This window comes from Camelus bactrianus, chromosome 22 (genome assembly GCF_048773025.1).
Source record: "Camelus bactrianus isolate YW-2024 breed Bactrian camel chromosome 22, ASM4877302v1, whole genome shotgun sequence".
Lineage (NCBI taxonomy): Eukaryota > Metazoa > Chordata > Mammalia > Artiodactyla > Camelidae > Camelus > Camelus bactrianus.
In genome coordinates, this window is record NC_133560.1 from 25,227,439 (window position 1) to 25,249,717 (window position 22,279).

The following is a 22,279-nucleotide window of genomic DNA, read 5'->3' on the forward strand; positions in this document are numbered from 1 at the left end:
GCCTTTGTCCAGGCCGTTTAGGGCTGGATTTCAGTACCCTCCACCCTCCAAGAGGAAAGATCCCCGTGTAAAATCCTTAGGAATAATCAATCGGGGTGGAGCGACGGACGGTTTTCTGACTAAAGAGTGACTCGCAGCTCCTTCCCCGAGAAGAAGGACCCGAGCGTCCCTGAGGCCCCCCTCCCTTCCCCTTCTGCTGCGCGACCTCCTTGGCCCCTCTGAGGTCTCCATGGCGACGCGGCGCGCGCCCCACAACAGGAAGCCTCGCTGCCGGCTCGGAGATTCCAGGGTCCCCGGCCTTGATGCGGTGGATGCCGTGTCTTGGGGTCACACGCGCAGGCGTGGCCTGTGTGCGGGTTGGGGGCGGCCTATGACCGCGGCACTATGCCTCCGCGAGGCCCTAATGGAACTAGCCCGAGCATGAACCCGCAGAGCCTTGGTGCAGGCCCTAAGGGTTCGAGTTTCGGCAGCTGCGCGGAGAGGGCGGGGGTTTGAATGACCCCCCCCAACTTCGGGGCCTCGGAGCTGCCTCAGTTTCCCTGCAGAAAGCAAGAATTCGAGCGCCCCCTGTCCCCTCTCCCGTCAAGGTCGGCTGCCTCAGTTTCCCCGCGGAGCCTGGGAACGGTAGCCGAGGGGCTCCAAGCGTCAGGACCACGCGGCTTCCTTCCTTTTTCTGGAAGCTGTAAACACGCCCCTGCGGCCCAAAAGGAGAAGCGAGGCCGCGGGGATTGGGGGCTGGGGGTGGGAGCGCCCATCCGTCTGGGATGCGGAGCCCCGGACGTGATGCGCTGCGCGTCCTCACCCCACAGGGTTCACTGGCGCCTGGAGAAGCCTGGGCCTGCTGCGGTCGCTTCTCGAGAAATCTGTGTCAGCTGGGCGGGGACATGCCCCGTGGAGGAGGGGCACCCTTGATTGAGAGGGCCCCAGGAGGATTCCTGGGCTCCCACCCAAGCGAGGGACCATTCACTCGGTTAAAGATGTCTGCGTGCGCTAGGGAATCAGCCTTGTGTTCGAATACCCTCCAGGATGGAGCCTCAGTTTACCCGTCTGGGGAACGGACACAATAATAGTCCCCGCTGTCCAGGCTGGTTGGCGGTATTCTGTAAAGGGCTTAGCGCAGTGTAAACGCACAATCAAGTTTAGCCCGGCCCAGGGACGTGACCCCTAGCGCCTGGAGCAGCTCCAGGGTTGTTGTCGTCAGGCCGCCGCTGCCAGGCGGCCTTCATTACTTCAATTCGGAAATTCCGGTGCTTGAGCGGCCAGCGAGCGGGCACAACCTGGCTCAGGCCCGGCACCCTCTCAATCCGGAAACGCCTGAGTCTTCGTTCTGGAGGGGAAAGCGCGAGGTTTCCGGGAAAGCAGCACCGCCCCTCGGCCCCCGGTGGCCGGCCGGTATATAAGGACCCGCGCAGTCGTCGGCGCCACAGTCCTCCCGCCACACGCCTCCGCGCGTCTGTGCCACCTCATCCGCCCTACCTCCGCCCGTGATGGCTCCCGGCGCCGCCCATCCCGCGTTGCTTGCGCTCCTGGCCCTGCTCGGGGCTCTGCTCCCAGGTGAGTCAACGATCGGGGCTGCCGTCGGGCCGGCTCTCAGAATCTAGAATCCCGGCTGCGCCCCGAGAGCGGTCAGAGAACCGGCTCCCAGCCAGCTGGACACAGGGCCACTTGCGCTCGGATAACTGTTTATGGGAAGTTGAGGCGAGAGCCACTGATTGAAAATCAACAGCCATAGGTTCGAATCCAGGCCAGCATCATGACTCGATGTGTGGCTTCGGACTATGGGCCGCCTCTCCCAGAGAAGCCTCAGGTTTTCGGCTGTAAAATGGAGAAATTGATAGCGGCCACCTGGCAGTGGTTGTATCCTGGCCCCAGGTGGTGGTCTGACGCTGTGGAGATGTGGCGCCGCGCGAAGCTGAAGTAGACTGGGGACCCCCCCCCACGCACACATGCACATTCTGTTCCTCATCCCCTGCCCTTTGGGGAAGTCCAGAACTCTCTGCCCAGGGGAATTCCAGGGCTGACTTGGCCAGGGAGCAGAGGCAGAGAAGTGGGAAGCCCCAGCAGCCCTCCATCAACTCCAGCCAGGAGGGAGAAGGGAATGGGGGCAGTGGGTCTCAAGTGGTGGTCCGTGTCGGGAAGTGGGAGAGTTAGAAATCAGTTCCGCGGTTACCAGCTTCACAAAGGCTTCTAATCCGGACTCCAGTCTGGAGTCTACCACTTTCTAGCTGAGTAACCTTCCTTTTTCAGGCCTCACCATCTCCCTCTGTGAAATGGGAATGATTCCAGACTCACCCTTGGAGAATTCACAGAGCTGCTGTTCCCACACTTCCACCAACACCACCTCCACCTCAGATAGAGTAGACCCAAAGCTGAGGGCAGAGATCTTTGTGGGGGGGCAGTAGGATCAGGAATCTCAGACATTTTTTCCTCTTTGGAAGCACCACAGTCTGAGGGAACTAATCCCAACAACCCCCCCTTCCTTCCTACCTGTAGCCACTCACTACCTGTCCTGTGCTAGAAGTTAGCTGCATTAGCAGGGGGTGGGGTGAGTGTATTGACCCACTTTACAGATGGGGAAATTGAGGCCCAGAGATGGGACACGACTTGTCCAAGGGAGTGAGGAGCAAGCCTGAGTGAAACCCCTTCATCCCTGGAGGGCTGACTCCCTCCACCTGACCTCTTAGGAGGGAGAAGGACACTGACTTCATGCCCCTCTTTTGCTGAAATCCTCCATGGCTCCCTATTGCTTTCAGAATAAAGAACACATCCTTAGCATGGCTTCCACTGCTTGCATGATCTTCCTGGCCTCATTTCCCCCCAACTCATGCTCCCTTACTCTGCTCCAGCCACTCTGCCTCAGGACCTTTGCATTTGCTATTCCTTTTGCCTGAAATTCATTTCCCTTTCCTCTGGATAGCCAGCCCCTGCTCATCATTCAGATCTCTGCTCGTACATTAGCCTGTCACCAAGGCACTGTCTGTTCTATCACCCCACTTTGTTTTTGCCAAAGCTCTCTTTAGCATCAGTTATTAATTATGTTGTTTGCTCATGAATTTTTTGTCTCCCACACGGAAGGCAGAGTTCTGTCTTGTTCAAGGCTGGGTGCAGTAATGTTGATGACCCTTTTTTGTCATGCCTTTCCCCTCCTCACCTTTTTGTTCCAGGGCCAGGAGGTGCTGAAACATCAGTGCAGCCCCCAAAAGCCATCATACCCCAAGGAGGTTCTGTGAGAGTGACCTGCAGCGCTTCCTGTGACCACCCGAGCATTTTGGGCTTAGAGACCGAGCTAACTAAGAAGGAAGTGGACCATGGGGAAAACTGGAAGACTTTTGAACTGACCAATGTGCTGAGTGACAGCACTCCAAAATGCTTCTCAACCTGTTCCGAAAATCAGTCGTCAACTTCAGTGAGCATCATTGTATACCGTGAGTGGCTGGGCCCAGGGCTGGACTAGGCAGGCTTGGGCAGTGGGAGGTGGACCGGGGAGTCCCCAGCAGGCTGGGGCAGCCTTTGTTGCTTGGTGATGGGGCCACGGTCTCACTGCAGGGCAGATGGGCCCATCTTCGGAAAGCATCTGGACATCTGGACATCTGGAACCCTTCCTTGAACTTCCTTGGGCGTGCATTTAGAACATTGACAGGGATTCAGTACATTCGAGAATTGTGGCTTCCTAGGCCTCTTTAAACACATGACAAGGTTCTAGATCTAACTCTTAAAAAAAAAAAAGTGCAAATTAAAACTAGCCCTGAGATGGCATTTTTCACATATTGGCAACAATCCAAAGAATTGATAACAGATGTGCTGGCAAGGGTGAGGGGAAGCCAGCAGTCCCAGGATGTTTCTGACAGTATGGGGGTGAAAAGAACTCAAACCCAGGTGGGGAAGTGGGCATCAGTCCTCAAATGGCGTGTGTCCTTTGACACAGAAACTGCACTCATGGGAAATGGACTTGTGGGTGTCCCTGCCCATGAGAGAACTGAGGGAGTGTGGGGTTACTCACTGTGGCTTTCTCTGGGAGGGCAAAAGTTTGCAGGCCACCCAAATACAGGGGCTGGGAAGATCAGACGTGACTCAGCCGTCCCATGGATAGTATGCAACTGTGTAAAAGAAATAGACAAAGGCGCCTCGTGTCCTGAAAGAGAATGAATTCCAAGGTGTACGGTCAAGTTCAAAAGAAATATGGTATGCCCAAAATGAGTGGCGTGCCAGCCTCGGTGCTAAGGAACCACAGGGGTGAGGGAGGCTGTGTTTCTGTATTAAACAGCCTGGAAAGGAAATGCAAGAAATGACAATTATTTTTGATTTGTTATTTGGGGGAAGGAAATTATGTTTGTTTGTTTATTTTCGTTTTTGTTTTTACTGAGTTATAGTCAGTTTACAATGCTGTGTCAATTTCTGGCATACAGCACAATTTTTTAGTCATACATGAATATACATATATTCATTTTCATATTCTTTTTCCCTGTGAGCTACCACAAGATCTTGTATATATTTCCCTGTGCTATACAATATAACCTTGTTTATCTATTCTATATGTATTATATATATATCTATCTATTCTATTTATGCTAACTCATTCTCACACTTCAAAATGCCCAAAGTAAGAAAAAAGACACACGGAGAAAACTCATCCCCTGACCTCTCCCAGAGCCCCCCAGCTTAGAATGAGTTAGCATTACCATAAGCAAGCAATAGATCAATGAAATTCAAAACAAAGCAAAAAGGTAAGGAAGAAAAACAGAGAGCTGGCCAACTGGCTTTGGAATTAGACAGCCTTGTGTTCTAGTCCCAGCAGGACTGTCACTAACCAGGTGACCCTGGAGTGTTGGGAAAGGGGTACACATAACTTCCTGATTGACTCCCATGAGACCTCCTTGCATGAGTTTAATGATGCAGAGAGACCTGAAGGACATTCCACCTTCACGGTACCTGCCAAAGGAAGATTTTGGGCAAATATTGGCTTTGCTTCTGAAGTGAAGGATGTCTGAGCAAATGTCCGCCAGGTGAGGGAAGTCCCCAAACATTCCCAGTTGCCTCTGAAAACACCCAGGAAACCTCCTCGCGGGACCTTACACCTCTCAGTCTGAGAGTTGAAAGCCCAACCCTTCAGGTTTGAGTCTCTGCCCGAGTTCTCCCTTTGGGACTCTGGGTGCTAGACTTTGCCCTAGTTTTCACCTCTGTGAAATGGAGCAGATGGCCGCATGTAGTAGCAAGGGGTCACCTAGGAGAGATTCTAGCTTAGTCCTGCCCCCACCCAGGGTAAAGATGAAATTGCATCTCTAGGTGCCTGAGCTTTCTCTAGAAAGAGTTGTAATTCCTGCAGGAGGTGACCCCCAACTGGGCTTTGAAGGATGCGTAGGAATTGGCAAAGACAGGCATTCTAGACAGAAGGAACAGTCTGGGTGAAGGTTTGGAGAGGGGAAACATGGTGATCTGGGGTTGAGGAGGCAAGGGGGACTGAATATCAACAGATTGGTGTGGCTGGAGCTGAGTCTGGCGGGACCTCAAATGCCAGGCCAAGGAGTTGAGGTCTTTTCCTTAGGGTGATCAGGAGCCCCGGAGGGTGTGTGAGCAGACCAGGAATCTAGATCGCAGAAGGCTGGCCTTACAGGAAGCCAGAGAGCTGCTGGCCATGGACCCAGTCCACGTCGCACATGTCACAACTGTGGCTGCATGCAAGAAGGGAGAGACAGACAAATACTTGAAGGGTGGAGTGACCAGGACTTAGTGAGGGACTAAAATTGTGGAATCAAGGAGAGATGCAGGCAAGACAGACCTCCTCCCTAAGTCTGGCCTTAAAGACAAGAAGCTGGGCTTGGAGATGTGAGTTTGATCTGGGGCTGTGGTTTGAGAGGGGCCTCCAGCTCTGCAAGTGGGGGTTTGTAACAGGTGGTTAGACGTAAAACTTGAATCTCTAAGGGGTTTCTCAGCCTTTTTTTTTTTAACAGCTTTTCGAATACAGTGCAATGAATTTGTATTTATAGAGTGTATTTATAGAGTTGTGCAACCACAATGTGGATTAAGAACACATCCATCACCTTAAAAACTAATTTCATGCCTATTTACAGTCACTCTCTCTACTTCTGAAGTGGATTAAGAATAGGCCTACCTTCACAACATTGTAAAATGACTATAACTCAAAAAAAATGTTAAAAAAAAAAAAAAAAGAATAGTCCTAACTCCACTAGCCCCAGTTCACAGTGGAGAGAACTGAGGCTTCGCTTCCGTAGCCCAGAGGGGTGGGAAGGTTCCAGTGGCAAAGTCAATCCCCCTCAGCCCATCGTGAAAAACCAGCAAAGCTAGGAATCCAAACCAGACTCCTAACACTTTAACAGCACTGCCAAGTGACATTTTAGGGTCTCCTGAGGTGGGAATAGGAAGTGGGAGGCCTTAAGACCCCTCCCTGAGGAGCCTGGCGGGGTGGTCTCAGTGTTAAGCCACAGGTCACCGGGGCTCTGCTGGTGATTTTTTTTTTCTTGCTAGTGATTTTCACCAGCATTCCAGGCTTAGAATTCTGTTTCCTCATATAGATTGGAGACCTCGGCGTGCGGAACCCAAGCCTGCCTGTTGTTTTTCAGGGGATACTCAGAGTTTCGTTTTGCATGTCCATGGATTGGTCTTACATTTTGAACATTTCAGGGGATCCCACAGCTCCTTCGGGAACTTCTTTCCCTTAAAAGGAAACTCCCAAATGGCCTCAAATTAGAGTGGGTGGTTCAACCTTATTCTTTCTGCAAATATGGAGTACCTACTGGGTGTCAAGGACCCAACAGGGGACAAAGCAAAGATCCCTTCCCTCCTGGGCTGACATTCCATGGCGGGAAAAGAGGAGAAACAAGTTAACTGAGTAGACGATTTTGTATGTGAAAGGTGATGGGTGCTATGGACAAAAATAAGGTCAAAAAGAGAAGGGAGAGCACGAGTCTTTTCATAAATGTCTAGAGGGTGGGCAGCTTAAATGTACTTTGTTTATTTGCCCCAAATCCCAATGAGAGACTTTGACGTTTTTTCCCACCTCCCGCTTTCAGATGCTGCAGTGAATAAAGAATTTTTTTGCCCCCTTCACAACCACTTGCGGACTTCTTACCGGTTTATCCTGAAGCTCTTAACATTCCTATCTGGCTTAGGTGGTTTTGGGTGTGTTTTGGGGAGAGAGTGGTGAGGCTCCTTAAGCAGGTGTGGCCAGAGGCACCCCAGCACCGCGCTGTGGGCGGGCAGCCAGCCCGTCCAGTTCACACAACACTTGCCCCTCTAGGGTTCCCGGAACACGTGAAGCTGGCCCCCCTGCCCACCTGGCAGCCCGTGGACGAGCATTTCATTCTGACCTGCCAGGTGTCTGGCGGGGCACCGCGGGCCCACCTCAGTGTGATGCTGCTCCGCGGGGAGGAGGTGCTGGAGCGGCAGCCAGTGGCAAAGGGGGAGTCCACCGAGGTCATGTTCACGGTGCTGGCGAAGAGAGAAGACCACGGTGTCAATTTCTCTTGCCGCACGGAGCTGGACCTGCGATCCGAAGGACTGGGACTATTCCAGAACAGCTCGGCCCCCAGGAAGCTCCAAACCTTTGGTGAGACACTGGGGAGCCAGCGGAGAGGATGGGATAGGGAAATTTCCTTCTTGGGGTGCAGGGTTCCTGGGAAGGAGAGGCCTGTGGCCATGGGGGTGCTGAGAAGGTGGTGACCTAGATTGCAAAGGTTTTGGGGAAGAGCATGTTCTTGGCCACTGGGGTGGAGTGTTCTGGAATGGGTGCCTGGACTGCAGGATCTTCTGAGAAGGCTGTGACCTGGGGCAGGTGGTGTGTGTATCCTGGGACAAGGGTGACCCAGGCCACAGTTTCCCGGGAAGAGGGTGTTCCAGGTGGGGGAATGGAAATGCCCCAGGAAAGGGCTTCAAGATGTCTGTCTCATCTCTGTTTACACCACCACCCTTACCAGTCCTGCCAATGACCGGCCTGCACCTTGATACCCTCCGGATTGTGGAAGTGGGCACACAGTGGCTCGTGAGCTGCACTCTGGATGGGCTGTTCCCAGCCTCAGAGGCTGAGGTCCACATGGCACTGGGGGACCAGAATTTGGAACCCAAAATTGTGAACCATGGTGACTCCCTCTTGGCCACAGCCTGGGTCAAGAGCAACGAGGAGGAGGGCACCCAGCATCTGGTATGTCAGGTGACGCTGGGAGACCAGACGCGGAGTAGACTGGAGAATGTGACCATCTACAGTAAGTAGAAACCTGGGCGGGGCTTCTGAGGGGGCAGGGCTAGAACCCACGGTGGGTCTCACTGTGTGCCTGCCCCACCTCCAGGCTTCCCAGCTCCCTACCTGACCCTGAGCAGGCCCCAGGTCCCAGAATGGACAACAGTGACTGTGGAGTGCAAGGCCCACGCAGGAGCCGTGGTGACGCTGGAGGATGCCCCAGCCAGGCTTGGTGCCCCGAGGGCCCAACTCCAGCTGAACGCCAGTGCCGAGGACAATGGGCGCAGCTTCTCCTGTTCTGCTGCCCTAGAGGTGGCTGGGCAGTGGCTATACAAGAACCGGACCCTGAAGCTCAGTGTCCTGTGTAAGTGGGGCATCTGGACAATGACCCCTAACCTCCAGGGCCCAACCCTCACCTCCACCCTGCTGAGCCCCCTCCCCAGATTCCTACCTAAGTCTTTCAGTCCTAGATGGTGAGTGATGTCTTAGTCCCTGACCCCATCTGTCATCTTGCTGTGTTTCTTCAGATGGCCCCCGACTAGACGAGAGAGATTGCCCAGGAAACTGGACGTGGCAGGAAGGGTCCCAGCAGACCCTGAGGTGCCAGGCCCGGGGGAACCCACTCCCCAAGCTGAAATGTAGCCGGAAAGGGGACGGGGCTTCGCTGCCCATTGGGGACCTGAGACCTGTCAAGCGGGAGGTTGCAGGCACCTACCTGTGTCAGGCCAACAGCTCTCGCGGTGTCACCAAGCGGGAAGTGGTCGTGAACGTGATCTGTGAGTGCCAGAGTTTGGAGCTGGGCAGGGTGGGGGCAGTGAACCCAGCTCGAGCCTCACCGCCCCCTTGTGTCCTCCCCATAGACCACCAGAATATCCCAGCCATCATCGTTCCAGTGGTAGCTGTTATCACCTTGGGTGCTGTAGGTGCTGCTGCTTACATCTATTACCGTAAGCAGAAGAAGCAGATATACGAGCTGCAGAAGGCCCAGAAGGGCTGGGAAAAATCTGGCAAGAAACTGAACACACCAGCCACGCCGCCCTGAGGCTGCCCCAGGACAGGACCTCCTCAGCCCCCGACACCTGACAAGCGAGGCTGCATCAAACAATGGTGGACACATGCTATTCAGCTACAGCCACCTTCCCAGGATGCCAGAGGACAGGCTCGAGGCCTCAGTCAGGATACAGACAGCATCCAGGTTCATGGCACCTGTGCACTTACAACCCCCAGGCCTCACACCTGACCTGTAGCCATGGGACTGAGCCAAGAGGAAGGGGCAAGACTCAGGGCATGACTGTGAGAGATGTTGAAGTCTGACCTGGCTGGAGGGGGTATGATGTAGAGCTGTACCTTCAACATGGGGATATCCAACTGGGAAACGTTGAAACTCACCCCATTCTGCATGTGCTGAGGCCCTACAATCCTAAGAGGGAAGTGGCCCTGCACAGACACATGCAGCGTTGAAACACAAATCCCCTCACTTCCTCTGACAAATGTCTGCTCGGGTACTGCTATCTGTCCACTGACTGTCCCCAGCCCTTGATGATGACATATTTATTCATTTGTTGTCTACCCGCTATTTACTGAGTGCCTTTTATGTGGTCTAGAATGGTAAGCAAGAATGTAGGTTTCTGCCCTCAGGGAGCTCTCAGTCTAACCTCATTCAGGATTGCGAGGCACAGTTGTGCTGGCTGTGCACTGCACATGAGTACCTGGCAAAATGATTAAGTGGGGCTAGGCTTTCCCATTCCATTGGCCAAGCTCCTTCCTCCCAGAACTAGTGGTGACATGGTTTAGCTGGTGTCATGCCCAGGGATGACCCACTGAGCCCTGATGCCTCAGCACTGGTACTGACCTCTGCTAGCCACTTCTCCACCCATAACTATCTCTGCTCGTGCTCACAGTGACACTTGATGGCATGCCTAAACATGGGTGCTCACTCCTTAATAGCCAAACCGTGGAGTCCCATGAAACTATGCCCAGCCCCTGCGTGCCCCTGCCTTGTCCTACCTGTTTCCATCTCAGTGGGACCATGCAAGAGCAGAACACTGCAGCTCCAAGCTCCTTCAGCAATAAGGGTCCAGCAGGCAGTGGGGAGGGGAGGCCTGGGAGAAACTGCTCCCTGCTGCAGAAGCCACTCCCTTGTGCTAGTAAAGCTTCTTCATCCTCCCAGCATTGTAAGAGTTGAGAGGGGAGGTGTCATGTCCAGCTGGAGCCCTTTCTAGCCGCCCCACCACAACCCGGTCCTCCCACTTCCTGCCCCAAGAAAAAGCTGGTTCAAGGCCTAACCCTCAGGCTCTAATCCAAACCGGAGGGCCTTCTGAGAAGCTAGTGAAAATTAAAGATCTCTCTCCAGAAAAACAGGATGACGTTTGATTTATAATGGGGTCTGAAATCCCATTCTTAAGCCGTGGGAGGGGGTTGTTTCCTGCAGGGCTTCTGGGCCCCTGGGAGCCTCTTTCCGGGTGGGGCTGACTAGGCGCTGCTGCGATCCTCCTTATCTCCAGAGCCAGCCTTGGCTCCCTGGCTCGGGGCCCCTCAGTCCAGGCTTTCTGCCATGGGGTCTCTGCTCCCCCTCTTTCTGCTGCTTTTGCTGGCAGCCTCCTACCAGCCAACTGGGAGCAGGCGGAGGCGCTGGGGTACCCGGACGCAGGGAACGGGAGGTAGATCTCCCGCACCCTCGGAGACCTCAGCACCGTTCTGGGTGCGCATAAGCCCCGAGTTCAAGGCCGTGCCGCCGGGGGGCTCACTGTGGCTCAACTGCAGCAGCAGCTGCCCCCTACCGGAGGGTTTCAGCCTCCGCACCGTGCTGCCGCGGGGCGAGACGCTCAGTGGGCCCCATTGGGTATCCTACCAGCTGCTGGATGTGAGGGCCTGGAGCTCCGATGTGCAATGCTTCGTCACCTGCGCAGGAGAAACGCGGGAGGCCACCGCCAGGATTACCGCCTACAGTGAGGGACAGGGGCTCAGGCCGGGCTGGGGTGAGGGAAGGGGGACTGCTGGGGTAGCTGACAGCCGCTCTAGGGGGAGCCCTCGGACTTTGCCCAGCAGTCCCCTCTTGCTTTAGAACAGCCACGCAGCGTGATCCTGGAGCCTCCGGTCTTAGTGCGCGATGAGTACACTCTTCGCTGCCACGTGACGCACGTGTTCCCCGTGGGCTTCCTGGTGGTGACTCTGAGGCGCGGTGGTCAAGTCATCTACTCAGAAAGCCTGGAGCACTACACTAGCGTGGATCTGGCCAATGTGACGATGACTCACACCCTTCATGCCAGGCCCAGTGACTTCGGGCAGCCAGTGACCTGCCACGCCCACCTAAATCTCGATGGCCTGGTGGTCCTCAGTAGCTCGGCACCCATGATGCTGACAGCTTTTGGTGAGGAATTCTTATAATCCTGGGAGGAGTGGGGAAGGGTCGTGACCTCAAGAAGGTGCGCAGGCCAAGAGAGCGTGTCCACGCGGGTCGTCGCACCTCCAAGTGCTCAGTTCCTAATTCTCGCCTCCTGTCTCCAGCTTGGAGTCCCGCATCCAAAGCCTTGGCCTCCACCTCCATCGCAGTCTTTGTGGTGATCCATCTCGTCGTGGGGGCCCTCTACCTTCGAAAGTGCCTATTGATGCAGTCCCGGGCCTAGAGGCACTGGTCCATGCTGGCTGAACTGGAGGAAAAAGGAATCTGGAACTATTTGGAGAACCCTGCCTGTCTCAAAAAAGCCTTCCTCAGCCAGCTTCTGTCCCTGGACATAAAGGTCCCCCATTAGTGCTCCTCTTCTGACAAAGTAGTTGTCTTTTTTTGGCCTTGCCTCTATCGTTTTCTCCAAGTTCCTTGTTTCCCTGAAGGCACCTGAGGTTTCTTCACTCTGGTCTTCTGCATGGGAGCCCCAATCTCTCTGCATTCCCCGCCGGTGTAGTAAAAACCTCTCCCGTGGGCATTATCAGTGCAGTGCAGGTGGGCAAAGCATGGGCCCTGGGGGCTTAGGGCTGTGGGAAGGCTGGTTCATGGTATGGCTTCTCCTGATTGGTTCCACCGCTACCACGCAGCAGCTGTGATTGGACGTTAAGTTTCCTTCCCTCCTCCACTTCAGAACCTGCAGTTTCCTGGAGCACAGGGGTGGGGCGAGAACTAATCCCTATAGTTCACCATTAGCGCTGGGAGTGAGAGCACAAATGGGAGGGGTCATGTGTACATTTTGAGGGACGTGGATATGCAGAAAAAATACCCATGTGATAACTACGGGGAAGGAGCAACCAGATGGTCGGGGGTTGGGGGGAGGATGTCACAGACTCGCATCCTGGCAACGTCCTGATAGTCCCCGGGCCTGGTGAGTGCATAGGAGGGTGTCAAAGCCTGGGGCCCGATGCGGGGTCAAAAGTGTCATAGTTGGTTTCTTGGTCTCGCGTGGACACAGAATCTGGACCCGCACTGGATGCCTGGCAAGGCCGGAGCGGTCAAGTGCCCCGGCCGCTGCACAGAAAGCGGATTCCGGGGTGCTCTTTGGCTGTTCCCACTCACACACGCCGCGTAGACACGTGCCCGCTGCACGCTGGGTAAATACAGACCCAGAGCCGAGCCGACCCTAATTTAGATGCCCGGGAACGCTGCGCGCAGGCACACGTGTTCCCGACTCGCTGTCACTTTCGTCCCCGCCCCTTCTGTCGCGTGCGGGGGCGGAGTCAGAGAAAGACTGGGGGCGTGGCTGTGACCCTCAGCTCCCCGGTTCAACTGGGGAAGGATCAGTGAGGGAGGCATCCCCACATCCTCTCCTAGAACCATCTCTTCCCCAGCTTGCACTTCTCAAATCTCTCCTAGCCCCCAAATCAATCTCCGCCCCAAGAAGCGCTGGTGGGAAGGGCCAAATATGGAGGCGGAGCTCAGAGTCCAGCTTATTATCATATCATCTAAGCTAGGGGTGGGGTGGAGATTTGAGAAGGGCAACCCTGCATCCCCCCACCTCCGCGTCGCCGCTGGGGATGACGCGGGAGCGCGCAGCCGCCCCCAGAAGGCCCCGGGAGATGGGGCCGGCCTCCACGTAGACCCCGGGGGTCGCTCGCTCCATCCAGCACGCCTTCATCAAGGCCGGGAGCCTGGTGCAAGATCGCCCTCCAGCACCCCCCTCACCCCGCCGCCTCTGCTGCCGCCCCCTCCTTGGAAACCAAGTTACCAACGTTAAACCAATCCCCGAGCGCAACTCAGCCTCCTCCACACCCCACCCGCCGCGCCGCGCCGCGCCGTCCTCTAGCCCAGCTCAGCGCTCGCGCTCCCCTCGCCTCCTGTGCTTCCCCCGCGGCGGCGATGCCAGCGCCCTCGCCAGGGCTGCACCGGGCGCTGCTCGGCCTCTGGGCTGCCCTGAGCCTGGGGCTCCTCGGCTTCTCAGGTAAGAGCCGGTCTGGCTCAGGGTGGACAGGGCGGGGGCGGAGTTCCCAGACCTGAGAAGAGGCCACAAACCCCTCCCGGCTTCACCCTCGCCTCGCTCCCACGCTTCTGCCCCCACCTTGAGCCCGGGCTTTCTTCTCTAACCCTCTTGCCCCCAACACACACTGGAGACCTAGCTTCCTGACTTCTGGCTCTCCCAGGTCTCTACCCTACCCTCTTCGAGATCCTGGGTGTCCTTCCGCACCCAGCCTCGGGCTCTGGAGACTGCATGTCTCCCTTGTCTCCTCCCGGGGTACCTCCCCACGCTTTGCTATGCACCATGGTCCACGGACTGGCATCTTCCCCACTCCTAATCCGCGAAGACCCGATCTCACCAACTGCTGTGACTCAGAGGCGCTGTTCCCGCTCCACCTGGAGCCCTGGCAACAACGTACATCGGCTGTTCCGGAGGTCCTTGCATGAGCCCAGCCCCGCGTCCTCTTTTCCATACTCTTCACCTGGGTTTGGAATCTTCCTTTATCTTTGACTCAGCCTCATCTCTCTTTTGCCCTCGCTTCAACAAGGGTCTCCCCCTCTGCGGGCAAGAACCCTGAGAACCCGTTCATTTCCTCCCCCCACCTGGGGTCCCCTCCTTCTAGCTTTGGTATGTGCGTTGAAGACCCCATCTTTCCCCTCCCCCTATGCTTTCCCATCACTCCATCGACACCTTGGAGAGCAGGGCTCTCCACTGCCATGTTGCAGAAACACCCTCGAGGTTTGGACAGTGGGAATGGGCTTGTAAACCTGAGGTCTGGGCAGTAAAGACTCTTGAGTTTTTTTCTGGCCTCTGTTCATTCCCTGGGAATCCCTGACTCGGTATAGGGGCGCTGAGATCCCAGGGAGATGGCTCCCAGGCTGAGCTCGCATTTCTCCGGGCAGCAATCGCACAGGAGCCTTTCTGGGCGGACCTGCAGCCCCGCGTGGCGCTCGTGGAACGCGGAGGATCGCTGTGGCTGAATTGCAGCACCAACTGCCCACGGCCCGAACGCGGTGGCCTGGAGACCTCACTGCGCCGGAATGGGACCCAGAGGGGTTTGCGCTGGCTGGCGCGGCAGCTGGTGGACATCCGCGAACCGGAGACCCAGCCCGTCTGCTTCTTCCGCTGCGCGCGGCGCACACTGCAAGCGCGTGGGCTCATTCGCACTTTTCGTGAGTTCTCAGCGGCCATGCTCTTACTCCACTATTTTCCCTCCCTCCCAGGCCCCGCCCCCTGGGTCACGGGGTCCTCTCCTTCAGGCCCCACCCTCTGGATCCCCATGTCCTCCCCGTCTTGATCCCTGCTTTCCACGCCACGTCCTGCTGAGCCCTGGCGTTTCCAACAGCTGTGATCTGTCCCCTTGTAGAACGGCCAGATCGTGTAGAGCTGGTGCCGCTGCCTGCCTGGCAGCCAGTGGGCGAGAACTTCACCCTGAGCTGTAGGGTCCCCGGCGCTGGGCCTCGTGGGAGTCTCACATTGACCCTGCTGCGGGGCGCCCAAGAGCTGATCCGTCGCAGCTTCTTCGGGGAGCCACCCCGAGCGCGGGGCGCGGTGCTCACAGCCACGGTACTGGCGCGGAGGGAGGACCATGGGGCTAATTTCTCGTGCCGTGCGGAGCTGGACCTGCGGCCTCACGGCCTGGGGCTGTTTGAAAACAGCTCGGCCCCCAGAGAGCTCCGAACCTTCGGTGAGTGGGTGTGAGGAGAAGGGGATCATAAGGGGTCGGGCGGGTATTTAAGAAGTTTGGAGGCAGAGAAACCTGAATTCTAATTCTTACTCCGACACTCACCAGCTGAAAGTTATTTTCCTCTTTGAGCATGTAAAGCGCTTAGAACATATTGACCGTTCAATACATAAGTTCAAGCTCTGTTCTTCTACTCCCAGCCCTGCCTCCGGACTCCCCGCGCCTCGCTGCCCCTCGGCTCTTGGAAGTGGACTCAGAAAGACCTGTGAGCTGCGCCATGGATGGGCTGTTTCCAGCCTCGGAGGCTGGGGTCTACCTGGCGCTGGGGGATCAGAGGCTGAGTCCCGATATCACCCTCGAGGGGGACGCTTTCATGGCCACTGCCACAACCACAGCTAGCGCAGAGCAGGAGGGCGCCAGGCAGCTGGTCTGCAACGTGACCCTGGGGGGCGAAAGCCGTGAGAGCCGGGAGAACGTGACAGTCTACAGTAAGAGCGAGTGAAGCGGTACTTCCGCAGCTCGGGGGTGGAGCCAGAGGAACGTGAAGGCGGGGCCAATAGTGGGTGGGGCTTGGTATCGGAATAGGCGTGGCCCGAGAGTCCCGAAGGGGCGGGGCAGGTGGAAGACAGACTGAGTAGTAGCTTGAGAGGCGGAGTCTGAGCGACCCCAAAGGGGAAGTTTGCAGACCCCAGGAGGATCCGTAGAGATAGGGCCTGACCACCTCAAGGGGGCGGGGCGAGAAAGGGCGGAGCCTGAACATCTCAAGAGGAAAGGGACAGTATCCTTTGGTTTGGCTGCAGCGGGGAAGGTTCGGGCTGATAAGGGGCAGCCTTGAACCGCAGGAGGGGCGTGGTCAGTGGACTCCCGACCAATGCCCCTCCCCCAGGCTTCCCGGAGCCCCTCCTGACCCTGAGCGAGCCCAACGCCCCCGAGGGGAAAACGGTGACAGTAACCTGCACAGCTGGGCCCCGAGCCCTGGTCACACTAGACGGAATTCCAGCCGCGGTCCCGGGACAGCCCGCCCAGCTCCAGCTAAACGCCACCGAGAACGACGACAGGCGTGGCTTCTTCTGCGACGCCACCCTCGAGGTGGACGGGGAGACCCTGAGTAAGAACGAGAGCGCCGAGTTGCGCGTCCTATGTGAGTTGGCCTTTAACCTCTCGCCTCCCTCATCTTGAGCTCAAAGGGCTTGCCCGGTTCCAGTTCCTGGCGCTGTAGTGAAGGAAGTGGAGGCTTACCTCACGGTCCGCGTCTAGCCTCTCAGCATCCCATGTCTCTGCCCGCAGACGCTCCCCGGCTGGACGATTCGGACTGTCCCAGGAGCTGGACGTGGCCGGAGGGCCCAGAGCAGACGCTGCGTTGCGAGGCCCGTGGAAACCCAGAGCCCTCGGTGCACTGCGCGCGGCCCGACGGGGGGTCGGTGCTGGCACTGGGCCTGCTCGGTCCGGTAACTCGCGCGCTCGCCGGCACTTACCGCTGCACCGCGACCAATGCCCAGGGCGAGGCAGTCAAAGACGTGACTCTGACGGTGGAGTGTGAGTGGGGGTGCGCAGCCTTTGGGCGGGATTTTGGGAAAGGGAAGAGGCTGGTGAGCGGGATAAGGGAAAGACCTCGGAGAAGGACCTAGGGGAAGGGGTCGGCGTGTCCACGGGGGTCTGGAGCACAGCGTTTGGGCTGCCTTGGAAAGGTGGGTGTTTCAAACGGGCTAACAATTTTTAGGCCAAAGACGGTGGGAGGGTCCTGTGGGCACTTTGTAGGAATCAGATAAAAGCACACCTTAGGGCTCAGGAAGCCCCAAAACAGTGCATGACTCGACTGGTGCAAAACTCCTTTTGTTCGGTGTCCCTCTGTGGAGCATAGCCTGTCCAATGCTTCCTGGCTCTCCTGGGTTGGGAAAAGGGGTCTAGAGACATTACACCGGTCCCTAAACCCCCAAAATCAACAACACTCCCCTCTAGATGCACCAGCGCTGGACAGTGTGGGCTGCCCTGAACGCATTACCTGGCTGGAAGGAACAGAGGCCTCCCTGAGCTGTGTGGCCCATGGGGTCCCACCTCCCAACGTGAGCTGCATGCGCTCTGGGGAGGCTGGGATCATCATCGAGGGCCTGCTGCATGTGGCCCGGGAGCACGCGGGCACCTATCGCTGCGAAGCCACCAATGCTCGAGGCTCTGCAGCCAAAAATGTGGCTGTCACTGTGGAATGTGAGTGGGGACAACATGGGGCAAGATGAGGGATGTCAGAATAACCCTCTTCTGACCTCCAGTCCCTGTACGACCTCTTCTCCTCAGATGGCCCCAGTTTTGAGGAGCTGAGCTGCCCCAGCAATTGGACATGGGTGGAAGGTTCTGGGCGACTATTTTCCTGTGAGGTTGATGGGAAGCCAGAGCCAAGTGTGGAGTGCATTGGCTCTGGCGGCACCAGTGAGGGGGTGCTGCTGCCACTGGCACCCCCAGGCCCTAGTGCCAGAGCCCCCCGAATCCCTAGTGAACTGGCACCTGGTACCTACATCTGTAATGCCACCAACCGGCACGGATCCATGGTCAAGACCGTCTCCGTGAGCGCGGAATGTGAGCCAGGCCCAAGTGGGCGGGCGGGGAATAGGGGGTGTCCTGAGTCCGAGCCCCTCCTGACCACCCCCTCTCCTGCCATGGCTGTTTTGCAGCACCACCGGAAATGGATGACTCTACCTGCCCAAGTCACCAGACGTGGTTGGAAGGGGCTGAGGCTGCTGCGCTGGCCTGCTCCGCCCGGGGTCGCCCCTCGCCACAAGTGCGCTGCTCCAGGGAGGGCGCGCCCCGGCCACAGCGGCTGCGCGTGTCCCGAGAGGATGCAGGCAGCTACCGCTGCTTGGCCACCAACCCGCACGGCACGGATGCCCGGATTGTCACCGTGGGCGTGGAATGTGAGTGGGGGAAGCACCAGATAGAGCACATTCATTCTCCAGAACAGTCACTAGAAGAGGTAGGATGGCCCAGAGGAGTTCAAGGGCATCTCCCTGAGTCGCATTTCTGGGGACAAGGAATCCCGGCCTAAACCTCAGAGTAATGAAAACTCTGCGGAACAAGATCATGGCACCTTCAAATTCTGGGTCTGAAGTGCATTGGCTTGGTTCCCCATCTCCTTCCACTCAGTGAAGCAGGTCTAAGGATTTTAGTCCTGACAATAGTCCCACTTGTAGGGGGAGGGGGCTCTGATAAGAGGCAGGACCCTTGCCTGCCCATCTCAGAAGGGGTGGTCTCAGATTGTGTTGGGCAGAAGGGGGCACTTGGTCAGCGGTGAGACCCCCTCAACCTCCTGTCCCCTACAGACCGCCCGGTGGTGGCCGAGCTGGCTGCTTCACCTCCTGGAGGCGTGCGGCCGGGCGGGAACTTCACATTGACCTGCAGGGCTGAGGCATGGCCCCCGGCCCAGATCAGCTGGCGCGCGCCCCCGGGGGCACTCAACATCGGCCTGTCCAGCAACAACAGCACGTTGAGCGTGGCGGGCGCCATGGGCAGCCACGGCGGCGAGTACGAGTGCGCAGCCACCAACGCGCATGGGCGCCACACACGGCGCATCACCGTGCGCGTGACTGGTAAGTGGCGGCTGGGTGTGGGGGTGAGGCGAGGGATCTCCAGGGAGGTGTGACCTGCGCCTTGGAATTCTTGACCCCGTCCCTACCTCGCTCTCCGTTCCCACAGATGAGACTGAAGTGAGCCAGAGTAGAAGTTAGGGGCTCCCAGACGGTGGGGCTTTGAGGGCTGGTTGGGGGTGGGAAGCGGATGGAGAGGGAGTGACCAGAGCCTAAGGAAAGGGATCCTCCGGGGCTGTGACTGCTATGGGGAGGGACTTCATTAACTTTTGGTGGGTTCTGCTTGGTGGAGACTTGATCCAATTCACCCTCCACTGTGTTGCTGCAGAGAAGGGGTGTTGGAGAGGGACCAAGGGCAGAGGATGGGGGCGGGGGACCCCAACAATATCCCCTCTCCCATTTCGTGTATCTCTGGGGCTGGGGACTTTCTAGGGTGGAGGAATCAGCGGGTCCCCTCCACCCTGATCCATTTGAGGATGAGTTGGTTTACTTGTAGGTATCTCCATGGCTAGGGGTTTATATCTGCCCCCTCCCCCTCCGTGATGGGGTAGCTGGTCAAATGGGTCAGGGTCACAGCGGTGTTATGAGTGGTCTTACTGGGGTCTCTCCTTTCCTCCAAGGCTGAGTTCCCTGGGGCTCCCTGCCAGGCCCGTGAGGACTGAACTTGTGCCTTCGGGGAGGGGACAGGAGTGGCCCAGCCTGGCATGCCGACGGGTGGGGCGAGCCCCTAGCTCGTCCCCCCTCTTTGAGCATCTCCATCCCGCAGGTCCGTGGCTGTGGGTCGCTGTGGGCGGCGCGGCGGGGGGCGCGGCGCTCTTGGCCGCGGGGGCCGGGCTGGCCTTCTACGTGCAGTCCACCGCCTGCAAGAAGGGCGAGTATAACGTGCAGGAGGCGGAGAGCTCCGGGGAGGCCGTGTGTCTCAACGGCGCTGGCGGCGGCGCCAGCGCGGGCACGGGCGCGGAAGGTGGAACAGAGGCTGCGGGCACTGCGGAGGCGCCGGCGGGCGGCGAGGTCTTCGCCATCCAGCTGACGTCAGCATGAGCCAGCTCCCCTCTCCCCGCCGGCCGGGGGACGCCCCCCAGACGCACGCGGGGGCTTACTTATTGTTCTATTTATTTATTCATTTATTTATTTATTCGCTTCCAGGGGCGTCACCCCCATTTTCTACCCCCACCCCCAATAAAGTTTTTATAAAGGACTCCGGCTCCATCTGCTTCAGCCTGCGAAGTGGAAGCAACCCAGGGTTCCAATCCCAACCCTACGGGTTATTTACTCAAAACCCTGTTTGTTTTTAAGGGCTTACCATGTGTCAAGCACAGTCCAAGCTGCCTTTTCACGATGTGGCCTGGAGCCAGTGCTCTCCCTACCCAGGGTTTCCTGCTCTCACTGGACCCTTAGGCTGGGGCGGGGACCGCGCTTCCCCCTTTCTGCCACTTATCTCTTGTGCCCAACGCTGCCACCTAATCTGGCTAATGGTTGAGGGTGGGAGCTAGTGCTTCCCCCAGGCCTGGCTGCGTTCCCGGCAGAACTGACACTGCCTTCCCTGGATGGGTGGAGCCCCTTTCCCAGGGGTCTGGCCCAGCCCCTGCCCTGAGGCCTTGCAGGGATGGGCACAGGATGCTGCATCCTCTGATTATCAGCTCTTGGAATGTCCCTGCTATTACAAGGTGTGCCCCTGCCCCCTGCCCCAGCCTCCTCCATTCTATGTCCATCCACTCTGCCTCAGTCTACTCACCACCTGCCTTTCGACCTGGCCCGTTGTGATTCAGGAGAGACACACAGGATATCAGCCGCACTCCCCCAACACACACACACACACACAGCAGGAGAGAACAGCTGGGCCTCCCCTCCCCCCACCCCTAGTTTCCTCCTCCCTCAAAAGCAGGAACACAGAGCTGCCAGAAGGAAGCAGGCCTGGACAGTTCCAGCTCCACCAGCATTTCTGTGCACACATTTCAGGAGCCAAGGTGAGAGCAGGAAACTGAGGCACTAGAGGCCGAGCCACAGCTGGGTGCCAGGCACAGAAGAGGGAAGGGCACAAATGAGGTGCCACTGCTGTCCCGCCCTCCCTTAATCACCTCTCCACGCCCACCCGCACCTTCGAGGTTCCTGGAACCCCACAAAGTTCTGCCTGCCACAGGGCCTTTGCTTTTGCCATTTCCTCACCTTAGATGGCCCCATAGTTAGTTCCTTATCTTCAGGTCTCTACACAGATGTCACCTGCTCAGAGAGGCCTTCCCTGAGAACATGGCTAAGGTAGCGGCCCAACTCCTCACCTCCCCACGGACTTTATTTTCTCTGTAGCACAATCACTACTTGACATTCTAGCAGATAACTGTCACTCTAGAATATTGGCTTTGCTAGAGCAGGGGTCTGTGTTTGATTCACCGATGAGTGTCCCCATGGGGTCCTGGGCACACAGTAGTTGCTCAGTAAATATTGAATAAGTGGCTAACAACAGCCAGGGGTTTGCAGATACACTGTCTTGAGACCCTCGTGTATTCAGAGTCTATCCCCGGAGAGCTTCTCCATGTTGGGCACTGGACGGGGGTGGGCTATCATGGTCAGAAACCCAGATGTGATGACCTTGGACCTCTGAAGTCACGGTCTAGCAGGGGAGATGAATGTGAATGAAATAACCCTGGACCAGCAGAGAGCTTGAAACTTCTGGTAGGTTCTAAAAGGGAGATGAGCCAGCTGCTGCCCTAGAGCCTGACATGGGGTGGGAGTGGGGGAGCCATTTTAGGCTGGGTGGTCAAGGACGGCTTCTCTGAAGATGTAGTGTTGGGGCTGAGAGCCCCACCCCAGGTGATGAGAAGGCAGGAGCGATGGGGGATGTGGGTGAGGGTGTTCTGAGCGGAGGAAGGGTGGCGCTGAATGAGCCAGGGATCTCAGGGCCGAGGGATCCGGGCCCAGGCCTTCCCCGCAGGCTCACTCAGGAGACACAGAGTGGGTTTCGCAGGGGCTTGCCTCCCCAGGGCATGCAGCCAGGCAGGCCTCACTCACCCCCCACAGCAGGGACCACCTCTGCCTTTGCTGAATCGCACCCATCCCTGATGCTCCCTCCTCCCTCCCTCCCAGGGAGGACTGGTGGCCTGTGTGTCCTGCCAGCAAGGGTAGGACCCAGCGTCTTGCATGTGGCTCCTGGCTTCAGGTTGGGGACACTCTTTGGTGGGGCCAGGAAGATCTTGAAATGGAGGGAGGGACACAGAGCAAGGACTGGTGCACTTAAATTTGCAGGAAGGTGACATCCTGAGGGCAGGGGTGGAGCTGACAAAGGACCTACCTGTGTGTGTACCACTATGCGCCAACTCTGTGTCCGTTTTGTGTGTGTATATGCATCCTGTGTGTGTCTATCAACACGTGTCTATCAACACATGTCTATAGGTAGGTGTGTGTCTGTCAATATGTGTGTCCTTCTATTTTGTGTGTGGTCTGTCTCTGGGTG

The 22,279-nt window shown here is 57.3% G+C and overlaps 3 protein-coding genes across 7 annotated transcripts; all 3 read left to right on the forward strand.

Annotated features, from left to right (window-relative positions):
* Positions 1 to 957: 957 nt before the first annotated feature.
* Positions 958 to 9,749, forward strand: ICAM1 (intercellular adhesion molecule 1). Of its 2 annotated transcripts, XM_010954237.3 has the most exons (7): positions 958 to 1,554; positions 3,165 to 3,425; positions 7,256 to 7,564; positions 7,932 to 8,216; positions 8,301 to 8,555; positions 8,719 to 8,967; positions 9,052 to 9,749. In XM_010954237.3, the coding sequence occupies exons 1-7, from the start codon at positions 1,488 to 1,490 to the stop codon at positions 9,231 to 9,233; spliced, it is 1,608 nt and encodes a 535-aa protein (XP_010952539.1). In that variant the 5' UTR covers positions 958 to 1,487; the 3' UTR covers positions 9,234 to 9,749. The 2 variants fall into 2 exon arrangements, with proteins under 2 accessions (XP_010952539.1, XP_074206830.1); XM_074350729.1 differs by lacking the exon at positions 958 to 1,554 and having other exon boundaries at positions 3,228 to 3,406.
* A 154-nt stretch (positions 9,750 to 9,903) lies between these two features.
* On the forward strand, positions 9,904 to 12,723 carry ICAM4 (intercellular adhesion molecule 4 (Landsteiner-Wiener blood group)). Its single transcript, XM_010954294.3, has 3 exons — positions 9,904 to 11,139; positions 11,256 to 11,561; positions 11,699 to 12,723. The coding sequence occupies exons 1-3, from the start codon at positions 10,746 to 10,748 to the stop codon at positions 11,815 to 11,817; spliced, it is 819 nt and encodes a 272-aa protein (XP_010952596.1). The 5' UTR covers positions 9,904 to 10,745; the 3' UTR covers positions 11,818 to 12,723.
* Positions 12,724 to 13,214: 491 nt separating this feature from the next.
* On the forward strand, positions 13,215 to 20,029 carry ICAM5 (intercellular adhesion molecule 5). 4 transcript variants are annotated; one of them, XM_074350726.1, is made up of 11 exons: positions 13,215 to 13,557; positions 14,475 to 14,744; positions 14,939 to 15,259; positions 15,457 to 15,744; positions 16,143 to 16,364; positions 16,544 to 16,792; positions 17,216 to 17,461; positions 17,549 to 17,827; positions 17,923 to 18,162; positions 18,568 to 18,834; positions 19,598 to 20,029. In XM_074350726.1, exons 1-11 carry the CDS (start codon positions 13,476 to 13,478, stop codon positions 19,870 to 19,872), a joined length of 2,739 nt encoding a protein of 912 aa, XP_074206827.1. In that variant the 5' UTR covers positions 13,215 to 13,475; the 3' UTR covers positions 19,873 to 20,029. The 4 variants fall into 4 exon arrangements, with proteins under 4 accessions (XP_074206827.1, XP_074206829.1, XP_074206826.1 ...); XM_074350725.1 differs by having other exon boundaries at positions 13,319 to 13,557; positions 16,143 to 16,397; XM_074350727.1 differs by having other exon boundaries at positions 13,319 to 13,557; positions 16,143 to 16,397; positions 19,452 to 19,736.
* The last annotated feature ends 2,250 nt before the right edge of the window (positions 20,030 to 22,279 follow it).